The 12,785-nt window shown below is 36.5% G+C and overlaps 1 protein-coding gene across 3 annotated transcripts in view; it reads right to left on the reverse strand.

Moving 5' to 3' along the window:
• CNTN3 (contactin 3) overlaps positions 1 to 12,785 on the reverse strand; it is a 358,712-nt gene that overhangs the window by 107,216 nt on the left and 238,711 nt on the right. For all 3 annotated transcript variants that reach the window (XM_055110140.2, XM_063602820.1, XM_057301830.1), the window contains 5 exons: positions 7,797 to 8,000; positions 6,489 to 6,591; positions 5,791 to 5,975; positions 2,151 to 2,287; positions 1,052 to 1,181 (listed from right to left, as the gene is read on the reverse strand). In XM_055110140.2, coding sequence (XP_054966115.1) covers positions 1,052 to 1,181; positions 2,151 to 2,287; positions 5,791 to 5,975; positions 6,489 to 6,591; positions 7,797 to 8,000 — 759 coding nt within the window. The remainder of the gene's footprint in view (positions 1 to 1,051; positions 1,182 to 2,150; positions 2,288 to 5,790; positions 5,976 to 6,488; positions 6,592 to 7,796; positions 8,001 to 12,785) is intronic.

Here is a 12,785-nt window from a genome sequence, read left to right on the forward strand (position 1 = left end):
ATATGCTAATACCACACACTGGTCCTCTACCTCCCCACACCAACCAAAAATATCTCCAGACATTTCTAAATTTCCCTCAGGGCAAAATTGTCCCTGGTTGAGAAACACTGACTTAAATCATGCAGGGCCTTATCACTTGCTGACCATATGGATTGGTTCAGAAACAAGTATTAACCCAAATCAGGCTATATGGGGCCAATGGCATGCAACACTTTGACTTCCCTTTGAGCAATTAAGACAGCCGTCTTTCTTCCACTGGAATGACTGTGGTAATAAATTCATTTTGTTGGGAAACATCATATAGAACCTGATAATGGTGATGATATTTGAACAGTGGACCAAATTATGCTGAAATCCAAATTCTCCATTTTAATAACATGGACTGATCAGCAAGCCCTCCTGCTCCTCTTCCCCTCCTCCCTTCCTTCCATTCATTTGTGCTATGCTACACTATGCCATGGTGTTTTGCTTGGATTTTCAATCATTTGTAATGTAAATATTCTTCTGGACAATTGCTTTAAACATGATAGAACATTTTCTTTTTCTCTTGTACCTAAAGTACAAGAAGAAGATCATCTATAATTTCAAGCAGTGGAGCCTTGGACAATGAAAGCCTCAATGTATCCAATGTGTCAAGCTTCTAACAGAGCCACTAAAGGCAAAGGCAACTCTTTTGAATCAAATACGATTGATTCAAATTTTGGTATTTGCTATTACGGACCAGCAACGGGGAACACCAAAATCACTTATTCTCCTAAAAAGCTTTGCTTAGTTGGTAATATTGGAGGTGGATAAGGATATCTTATGCCAATATTTGATTCCTACTGTCGATTAACTTAACCCTTGGTCCTCAATTCTGGCCATAATTGCTGTTTTTCCTTAGAAACTGTTAAAAGGTATGCCTTGATTAGAAACTGAATGATCGTGTTGTAATACTGTAGATATTATTAGATGTAGGAACCTAATGTGAAAAGTAAATATTACTGCTTCTGGAAACAATGAAGGATTTAAGACAAAAAATTAAGAAAAGAGCAGAGAAAATCAGTCTTACCAACAACTTTGAGCTCAGCACTGGAATAAACAAGGCCATGTTTGTTTTCTGCTATGCATTGGAACATGCCAGAATCAGTCACACTTAGATTTGATATAGTAAGGGCACCATTTTCTATCTGTGTTCTCTCCTAGATGATAATAAAAATATCTTTCATATAAACAAACATACCACTTTAGAATAAAAATGAACTGACTATCATTTCACTCACACACAAACTTCCTGCATTTTTCTGAGAGTATTAGACAGGATGGCCTGAAATTTAACCTTTTCCTTATTTTAAATGTGAAAGACTAATTTACACAATAGCTACACATTAGAAATATGAATTAACATCCTTCAACCCAAAAGTATATCATAAAATAGATAACAAAGCAGAGGTAAAATATGCAACCACTTCACTTTTTCCCCTACAGTTAAAGTTTCTTAAAAATGTACCATGACTTTAAAAAATGTTTTATGAGGTTAATTTTTATCCCATCAATTGGAAATGTTTCCACTATGTCTTTTCAAATCATGCAAGTTAAAAACATTATAAAATCTGTGGATTAGAAATGTTTCTGGGAAACACATATATTTACCAGAGTTTCTAGGTAGTATGAAAGGTTGGGTATGGAAACTGAAAGAACACAATTGACTTAGTATACAAAAAAAGGGCAAAAATTACATGGCTTGAGAAGGAGAGTGATGGAGAAAATAAGTACTTACATAACAAGGTAACCAAGTAATAGATACATTCATTCTCCAGAGGCCACACCAAGTTGTCAAACAGGAAAAGGAAATTATATCCTAAATTTGATTAAAGTAAGGCCTTCTCTAATTTCAATACCAAAAAAACAGTAGATTATTTTACAGACTAAATTCACACCATGACTTCTTCCCAGTGAAATGCCATGCTGAAAAGCTCTCCTCACTGGCAGACTGGGTACTTGATTTGGTATTTTTCCTCCTGTACCACTGCTTAGAAGTAAAGGAAAGTGTGCAAACTCAACAGTTTATTTTGGGACTAGGGACTAAAGAAAGCATTTGCTAAACACCAAGTGAGGAAAGGGTGGATTTACCAGGCCTCTAAACCCATTTTAGGTCCATGTTACCTTACCTCTAGCACTAGGGCTGCTCCATTTTTCAGCCATCGGTAGGAAGGCTTGGGCTTGCCGCTCGCCCTGCATTCCCAATAAAGACTGTCCTCCACGGCTATTTCCACATCCTTTATGAGTTGAACCCAATGGGGCTTTGCTTCAATGAAAGAAAAGGGAGAAGAAAAGACATTTAAACCACCCAGCAAATAAAATGTATTTATTATTTTATTATCTTACCTGGATTAATAGAAATGGACATGATAATGAGTAACAGACTGAAGTGAGAACAGAGGCTAGAATTATATTTTATTCACTAAGTATCTACTCATTGGCTGTATGAAACATTTCTACATTTGAGGATGGAAGTTGCAATCTGTTATTTCCTAAGGCAAATTAATTATGCTTTCTCTATTTTCAAAATTCTGAGCACTGTACTATATTATTTAGATATCTATTAGTAGACAGTAATACAGGTACACAAAACTGATTTTGTTTTCCAAGTGTACTTTTGAATCATGAGATCACAACTGATGATGACTTAATAAGTGAATGACAGCATATATTGTTCTTAATTATGAACTAAAAATTAACATCCATAGGAGAGAAACTTCTACAGCCGAGCAAAAAATATTTTCCACAAGTTAGAAATAACTTAATTAAATACAAACCAGTGAGCATCTTAAGAACCTCTGAGTGAATTAAGATCAAAGCAGGAAAAGATGGATAAGTTGGTTCAACTTCAATCATGTGATTTTTTGCCAGAAAAAGAAGTAACTGATGCAACTTTAAATTATGTGTGCAAATAAGTTCAATCAAGTGGATTTATCATTTTCAACTTATGCTTTAGAGGGTATTTGGAAAATTCATTTTACAGATGAAAGCATCGTACCACTTACAATGAAAGTCACTTACTATATACAGTATATCCAGCCAAGTCTCAGCTTGTGTTTTAAATCCAAAACTGGGAGGTGAGAAGTCTTACTGGTTTCACATTGCATTATGCATGTGATGTGTACTGTGGGATTCACATTTGCATCCTCCATATGGAGAAACAGTTTATCTATTTCTATTTAATTGCAACCATGGGAAGATTTGTCTTTCCATTTCTAGCTCATAAAATTACTTTTTTATAAATGAAACTGAAAAGAAACTATGGTTATTTAGCTTTTACAGAAAATGTATTGGTCTAAGTTTTCTCTTTTATGTGTGTGTGTGTGTATATATATATACATATATATATATATAAATACATATATATATATATATATATATAACTTGCTCAGTATGAAGTGTAGTTCAGTACCAAATCACTTCTCTCTATATTAAAACACATTTTCTTCTTCTTTCAGGAATGATCAGCCTGAGATGGAACATGACTGTGAATAGACTCACACATCAGCCTCTTATAGAGACCCGAGTTTCTAAAAAAAAAAAAAAAATCCCACAAGCTTCCCATAGTAATACTCTTCTCCAAATGGGAGGATAATTCGCTGGACTAAAAAATCCTGAAATCATAACTGCCACATCAATTCTGATTTCTCCCTTTATTCCATCATATGAGATGCAAATATTCTATAGACTATTTTTTACATGAAATATTAGAGCAGATAACCAGAGAACTACATGGCCTCTACTTAATATACTGATGTTAAACAGAAATTGTAAGGCAACTTCCATGAAATGCTTTATGCCATTAATTTCTGATTTATTTTTTAGGTGTGTATCATATTACCTACACAATGGACTAAAGCAATAGTCTACCTCTTTTACTAAGTATAGCAGACACTGTTGGTTTTCTATTGTGCATTCATTTCCTCTCTTCCTTATTCCTAAAATAACACCAATTTTTAATTCAGTTGTCCACTCTTCCATCACCTCACATTGTCTATAGAAACATGACATTATTCTCTGTTCCAAAGTGAAGCACTTAATTGTCTAATCTAATTTTTCCTTGCCACTGATTGGTTTAGGAATGAACATGTAGCCAGTGAGGTTTGAGGAGAGGACTTCTAGATGTTTTGGAGAAAGGAAGGATGACTAACAACTGATGTGCTAGTCACTGCTGGCAGCCATTTTGTGATCATAATGGAAACTAACATGCAGAAAAAGGAAAAAAAAATAGACAAGGGCAGAAAAAGTAATCACAAAGAAACTGGGTCGTGGCCTGACGATAAGGTAATTAAATGACAATTTAGCTTTGGATTTCCTCATCATATGAAGCATACAATTGTTTATTATGTATACAGGGTTTCTGTTATATAGAGCTAAAAATATTTCTACTAAAACATTAATACATTTGGAATATCCTGTGTGTTCCCATAATGGTCACTTCTTATCCTAGATCAAGCAGTGGTTGCGCAGAAAGAAGGAACTAAGCTAGAGTATGAGAAAAGGTTACTTGCTTTGTTGGGGCCTTAGAGCTGGACAGCCACATGGGTTAAGTGCTTGCTCCCTCACCCCCTATTTCCATAGAATCCTAGGAACCCAAAGACCTTGAAACCTGGGTAAGTTCTGTGCTATATACATTCTAAACTAATCAAGCAACAAGATGGGAGAGTTACAAAACAGAATGACTCATGCTACCAAACAATGCCTCCATTTTGTTTCTGACAGATCCTAAAATCTTACAATATAATAACAAGTGTTAATCATGCCAGAAGTAATGCACTGGTAGACTTCATATTTTTCAAGGCGGGGTGTCATAAGACCTACAATTTTAGTATTTGCCTTTGTAAACTTTTCTTCCTTGCAACATGCACATATGCTATCCAAGGACGTGTTGCAAGATGTTTCAATTTCCAAATTCTAAAATAAATAGAATATAATGCAATTTACCTTTTATAAGAGTGGTCAATTCCCACTAGTTTTGCAATGTTTCTAATGATTAAAGTGCAAATATATATTCACTGAGCTGAATATATATGTCTCCATATATTTTATAAGTCCATTTTGTAAAATTATATATTTATTCTAAGTCATGTTTTCATCAAAAACCTGGTTTTCTTTAAATAAGAGGTTTGAAAAAAGTTTCAAAAAAAGGCAATCTAATTTTCCTACAAATAGACTCTAAATAAAGGTGACATTATTATTCTTTCCTTACCCAAATTGAGCAGTACATCAAATAAAAGTGATTGCAAATTAAAGGCAGCAAACAGAGTGCAGATACATTATTGGAAGGGATAGAATAACCCTGAAGAACTCAACAAGAGCCAGAGTTCATGTGGTTTGTTTAATACAGTAATTGCAACTTTTCCCAAAAGGCAGTTTTTTTTTTTCTCTTTAGTAGAGGTAACAAAGAAAGATACAAAACCTGTTTCTAGAGGAGAAGACAGACAGAAAAGAGATCTCTCTCTAATGTGTTTAAGTGTGTGAGAGGTTATTCTTAGGAAAAAAATATGAAATATTTTATCTTTGCATGAATCATTTTAAAATGCAAAATGAATATATTATGTCGCCAACTTCATTACAAAAATTTATTTCTTTTTAATTCCCCCTATGATCAATGTTTATCATCACTTAACAAAATGTTGAACAAAATGTTTAACCAACAAGTGGAACATTGGGATTCTGCTATAATCTCTCACCCCTAAATAACAACCATATTTTATAGATGAGAAAGTAAAAGCTAAAAACTCCAATTTGCCCAAAGCAGATGCTCACCATAGTAAGTGAGACGCCCTCTGGCAACATTTTTTCCTCGTGAATTCTCAGCAATGCATTCATAGGAACCTGCATCTTCCTGTTGGAAGTTGGGGATTTCAAGCACACCACTGAACTTCCTTAATTTAATTTTGCTGGAAAATGGCAGCCCATCACTTCTTCTCCAATTAATCTGAGGTATGGGACTAAGAAGAAAATCGTCAAGTTGTCTGCTATTGTCTGGAAGCCTTTTCAACTTGAGAAAATAAAGCTTCTAAGATTGAACAAGAAGGCACAGGATTTTAAATGCAGAAAACCACTTTCAATGGTCAATTATATAAACCTGATAAAAAGATTTAACTTAACTCTTTAAGTTGATATTTTAATAAAATAAACTGCATTTTTCTTGACATGATTTCGAGAAAAAAGCCTAATACAGACCCACTATATTAGATTACAGCAAATGAACAAGAAAAAAAAAACCCACCAATTTATTTTATGAAATTAGGCAGGCAGAGTAATTTTCTTCAAACCGACTTTGAATATTAAAGTTTCAAACTCAATTTTATATGTGTATTTCCCCTGCATTTTGTTTTTCCTTTGCCTCACAATGAAAGTAAATTTTAGAAAATAAAAAAGAAGAGTCTTTCAAAAACCATCCTGATTTCTTATAGCAACCTAATATTTCAGCACATAGGAGTAAATGTTATAAAACTTACTTTCCAAGGGCAAAACATTCCAATTTCACAGTCGAACCTTTAGCTGCTGGAAGAGTTTCTGGAAACTGAACTTCTATTTTAGGTTCATATTCACCCATCACACCTATAAATCCACAATATAAAGTTAATCGTTTCAATATTTCCTTTAGAATTGCCTCGTTTTTCTTAAATAAAACTTTCTTTTGCTCCCATTTTGAACCAGCTCTTCTAGTGATTTCAATTAAATAAAATTTAGTCTATGCAGCTCAGATTCCCTTTTAACAGCCATCAAGTTGTTGATGAAACAGATTTTTTTCTTTAATAATGTTTTTAGTGGTGCTTTTTAGCCTCTAACAAAATATCCAGAGCTTTAAAAAACCTGAACTAACTTGGGTCAAACATGCAATATTAATAAACATTTAAGAACTTTGGATTTGCTGATTCATAGGTTACCACGTACAGAGCAGTTCCAAGAAAACCACTGAGCCTTTACATTACACAAAATGGGAGGCTTTGAAATTGTGTATTCAATTTTGACATTGCTAGTCAAACTGAAATATATAATATATTATTGCTTCCTGAAATTTCCCTAAAGAACAAAAATTATGGCAGGGAATTTACTTAATGATACCCTAGTAGCAGAGATACCAATCTTAAACTTATTAAATGGCTCCCTGGAGTTAAGAAACAATGACTTAATAAATGGGAAAGGTCAAATTCAATTATAACTGACTGGAAAAAAGTGCTTCAATGCTTTGTGGTCATAGCATTATGCTGTATCAGATATGGTTTTGTGTAAATGGGTCAACTACCCAGGCTTACGGATCTGCTTCCTCGGCAGCTCATAGACTCCCCTTAAATGGCCATCAAGGTGTTGATGAAACAGATATTTTTCTTTAATGGTTTCTCTAGTGATGATTTTTAGCCTACAACAAAATATCCAGAGCTTTAAAAACCTCAAGCTGGCAAAAGTCAGGATAGGTGACTTCATGGGAGTGCAACCCAAGCCCCGGGCTCAGAAGGGTCTCATGCTTGGTATAAGTCTTTGCCATTGCTGTCTTAAAATTCTTAATGATTTTTGAACAAGGGGCCACTCATTTTTACTTTGCACTGGTCCCTGCAAATTATGAAGCTTCCCCTGGGTAAGAATTATGCATAAGGACTATGAGTTATCAAATCATTTTTGTCACTGTACTCATAAAATAGTCTGTGCCAAAAAACATGAAGTGACAATTCTTCTAGATGTACTTTTTACATTTTCCCAATTGCTTTTGTTTGCAGCCTCAGCACCATTTACTCTCAGAAGTGCACTTGGAGAAGTTTCATTACCATCAGAACGTAGCACCAAAGGAGTTGGAGAGCCCAGCACTCGGGCATTTGTCACCATACTTGTCACCACACATGTGTAATTTCCCACATCAGACGGCTCCACCTTAGATATGTAGAGGTGCCCTGTCTCCTGGGAGACAAATCTCCGACTATCTTCTTCAACAAACGATGGGTATTCATTGAAGATCCAAGCATATGACAGTTCTAATAAAATTGTTGAAGAGAGAAAGAAATTCCATCATTAAGGACAGTTTTCCATTGTGTCCTTAACGTATCTATACAAACATCAACTTTACTTCCAAGTAGTGCTGAGTGTTTTTGTTGCAGGCCATGAAAAGAAGCAGTTAAGTGAAATAACTCTCAATTTATTCTTTATTATTATAGAGGACACCGTTGATTAGCATCCTGGTGGGAGCAATATTATTACTGTCATAATATCTCTGCTTCAGACACCTTCTAACAAGCTTCTCTGGTCTTGCTCAGTTTTAATTCATATCTCCATCCTGCCTCTACCATGATATTTCAAAATTAACAATCTAATCATGTCAATTCCTGACATCAAACTTGGCGAAGTTCTTTAACCTCTCAGGCATCATGCAAAATTGCTTAACCTGAATATGAGGCCCTTCATGGTTAAGGTCCTGCTCAAAACCTTAGCCTCTGAGAAGCCCCATGCTCTCTTTTGTCCCTGAGTCTTTTGCACATGCTGCTTCTGGGGCCTACAACTCCTGTTGTCTCTGTCCTGTCTTTGGCTTTCTCCACTTTCAACACCAACCGCATTCTTTGAGATAACCTTCAAATGGTTTTCAAAGCTTGGTTCCAACATCAGGAATCACCTCCTCAAGTGAACTCTCCCTTAATCCTCCTTCTCTGGGTTGATGCTCCTATACAGAGTAATTCTAAGCTTATTTCAACTAAAACGCTTATCAGTATGTAACATTCTGCTTACTTGTCTGTCCTCCTATCACTTGTTAAACAAGCGACGTTAGTTTTTATTTCACCTGCCCTTCCCCCTCCTCCAAATTAGCAAAATGAAACACTCAAAGGCACTTAGTAGGGCCTCAATAAAGATTCATGGAGTTAGTTAAGGATACAATTATGCTACCGACTAACATCTATGTAAAGTACAGTATGAGAGTTTTCTTGAACTTTATGGCCAAGGTGAATCAGTTTTCTGCAAAGGAACCATTCTTCTTCTCTTTTATGATAATGAGGGCTAGATAACAATATGCCACTTTGTTCTGGAGGCCCAGGTTGTTCAGCGCCAAGTTGAGATTTAAGCACAGTTACTGTGGTTGGCTTATTGGCTTCCTGCTTTCCTAAGCCCTATTTTCTCTTAGTTGCATTAACTCTACTGTATTGATTCATTACTGTAGTGCTTTCCCAATAGAGTTTTAAAAAAAAAATTTTTGGAAAACATGGAATCAAAATAAATTTAATGAATAACAAGTTTAAATATATTTAAGAGATAATTCCTATGGTGAAGGTCTTTCTTTTTGGTAAAGGGAGCAGTAAATCAATATGCAAATAACAATGAGATAAGGAGAAGGGTTAGATGAGAGCTCCCATGAGTTTCAGAGGAAGGACAGGTGCCATTCTTTCATGGCTGAAGAACAGGCCTTAAAGGACAGGAGAACACCCCAACAAGCAGGGATAAAAGCACTCCAAGTAGAGTGAAGAACATGAGAAAAGGCCAGCAGAGAAGAGAACATGCTAAGGACCTAGAAGAAATAAAACATGATGACTAATTCCCATTCATTCACAATGCAAATGCAAATGCTTGATGTTTCCAAAAATTAGCAAGCCAATTGCAAATTATACAGACATCCAGAAACATTGGTTTTAACCTCAAACTGATCTTTAAATCATGCTGTCATATTGGTATAATGTTTCATGAAATTTCAGTCAGTCATGTGATAAGTTGTGAGCTCTAAAGTCACTTATCGGGTTGTATGAAACAAATGCATCTCAAACATTATGGTTATTCTCAGGCCTATCCTGATGATGCTTTTCTCTTGCAATAGTATTGAATAAACCATAGAGGAAAATAATACTAGCAAGGTAGGTTGAGTTTGTTCTGCAGTTGTTAAAACTGGCAGCTGTTGTAGCAAGAGCCCTTCAGGGTCTTCCTGCTGCTCCGGCAACCTCACTTTGCAGTAAAGGAGGGAAAGCAATCTTTCTCTGCTTTCCAAAGTGTTCCACACATGAAACTAACAAGGTTGTCCTTCTCCCTTTTACCCAGCCAGATATCTACCGTTCTCCAGTATAGCAGGCCTTAGCAGGGCATTAGGAATAAAAAGTCAATCCTATTAACCCAGTTTATACCAAAAAAAATGGTTGAGAAAAAGAACTCTGACTCAGAGTCAGAAAACCTAAAATCTGGTGAATTCATGCAAGATAATATTATACAGTAATAAGAATGTATGAACAATAACTCCATGCAACACTTGGAATAAATATCACAAATATAATTCTGATTGAAAATGTTCAACTCAAAATGTTTGCATAACTCCCTTTATAATGTTTATTTTAATCCAAAGGTTAATATTTTTGATACTTAAAACATTATTATGTAGTTATAGAGATACTGTGGTGGCTTTGCCTATATGACACAGGAACTGACTGACTGGTAGAAGAAGGAAGGAAGCCAAAATTAAAATCATTTTAAGGCTGCTCCCAAAATGAACATGAAGTGGATATGTACAAATCAAGGTGCAGAGTGGTGCAGACATGGAGGTTCCCCCTTAGGTTTCACTTCAAGAGAACCTACAGCACAGAACACAGTTGACTGATGGCCTCTACCTGCTACCCCAGGAGCACTGTGGCCACACACCTCCCTGCGCTGCTCCTAGTACTGAACTGAATGGAGGTGCTAATGCTGGCTCATTCCTGCCCCATGAAGGATTTCTCTAACGGGCAACTTTGGCTCGGCAACTCCCCATTTTTACAGCTACAGCATCCTCAGAACTGTGCTGCAGTCTGACATTCTTCCTAAGCAAGTTTTCCTCCCCACTCTTTGTTCACCAACATGGGACCTGACTCGCAGTCTGAGGCTCTCTGCCCATTTCTGCTCCTTCACCTTTTTTCCATTTTTTTTTTTTAATAAAAAAACTTCTCCAGTTTTTTTTTATAAGTCTGATCCTTTAGTCCCATCTTGGTGTATGTGTCTCAGGGAATCTCAACATGGGGTTTCTGAAATTGAGTAACAGACTCTCCTCTGTATTTAAAATTGCTCCTCCCTGTTGAATTCTGAAAGAATGCCCATTTTCGTTGACTTCCTTTCCTAGGGATAACTGTCCCTCTCCCCAGTTTCCACTGAGACAATCCCCTCATGTCACTCCCATTCTTTAAATATGCAAACTGACTCCTGATTGATTCTTGGTACCTGCCCTCCAGACAAGTGAAGGCAAGACAGCATCCCAGAGAAAAACAGTGTGAGGCTACTCTGAGATTCCCACTGAAGGAAGAAGAAAAAATTCACCATTTACAGATTTCACCACCAAAGAAGAAAATATTTCACTATCTCCATGGGCCAAATTGCTGTCCAGCCCTAAACCTTCATATAAAATTTGAAAACAAATGGAAAGAAGCTTCTGCTTTGTAGAAGTTAGGATTTCTGCATCCTTCATTTAGGAATTAGTGTAATCAGGCAAATTAGGAGGTCTATCTCAGAGTGGTATACTAATATCCCTTGAATTACACTGGACTTACATTCTTGAACAACCATTCAATGCAAAATTTCAGTGATCCATATAAAACTGTCCAGAAAATACACATCCTATATACTTCATAGTATTGAAAGCCATTTTAAAAAATGGTTTTATAAACACTCCCTTTCTCTTTGTATCTCAGCAGCACGGTAAGCATAATTTTATATTAAAAGCACAATAATATGGTCTACCTATTGAAATGATATGTAACTGAATAATCCAATGATCTTCCTCTACCAATTCTCCCAAACACAACCCCAGAAAATCAAGAGAGTAAAGATCCTTGACGAACAACAAAGAAAAACTAACTCTAAGGTTTTGAGCTTGGATAAATGGAAGAAACAGGAAAAGTAGGAGGAGCCACTCTGGGGCTGGAAAAAGGTATAGTAAAAATAGTTTTTGAGACTCAGACAGAGGATCTAGACACAAATGTTCAGTGAGTGGCTGGGAGATTCAAATGTAAGCTTAAGAGAGAGTCTGGGCCTAATATTGGTGGGGTAGGCAGAATAAATGTCCCCAGAAAAAGTTGACATTCTAATGCCTGAAACCTGAAAATATGTTACTTGACATGACAAGGGGTAATCCACAGACACGATTAAGTTAAAGATCATTTGAGGGGAACAATCTTGGGTTCCAGATGGGCCTAACGTAAACCCAAGAGTCCTTATAAGAGAGAGGCAGGAGGGTCACAGTAAGGGAAAAGGAAACGTGACCACAGAACCAGGTATGGTAGTCAGAGAATGACATTTCAAGATGCTGTGCTCTTGGTTTGAAGATGGAGAAAGAGACCATGACCTAAGGAGTGCAGGTGGCCACTGGAAGCCAGAAAGGCAGAAAAACAGATTGCCTCCTTGAAACTCCATAAGCAACATAGGCCTGCCAATTTCTTGATTTTTAGCCAAGTGAAACTGATTTTGGACTTTGGACCTCCAGAACTGTAAGAGAATAAATTTGTGTTGTAGTAATTTGTTTCAAGAGCAATAGGGAAGTAATGTACATGGCAAAGATGATTAAGTTAGCCATCTCGCTGTGAATTCTGGTAGGCCCACTGTAATCATCAGGGTCCTTAGAAGGGAAAGAGAGGGGCAGGAGAGTCAAAGAAGGAGGTATGACTACACCAGCAGAGGTCTAAGCCATACAATCACTTGCTGGTGGCCAAGAGCAAAGGAACACGGGCAGCCTCTAGAAACTGCAAAAGGGAAGGAAATGGATTCTCCCCTAGAGCCCCAAGGAATAAAGCCCTGCTGACACCTTGATGTGAGCCCATTGAGACTTGCGT

This window comes from Pan paniscus, chromosome 2 (assembly GCF_029289425.2).
Source record: "Pan paniscus chromosome 2, NHGRI_mPanPan1-v2.0_pri, whole genome shotgun sequence".
Classification (NCBI taxonomy): domain Eukaryota; kingdom Metazoa; phylum Chordata; class Mammalia; order Primates; family Hominidae; genus Pan; species Pan paniscus.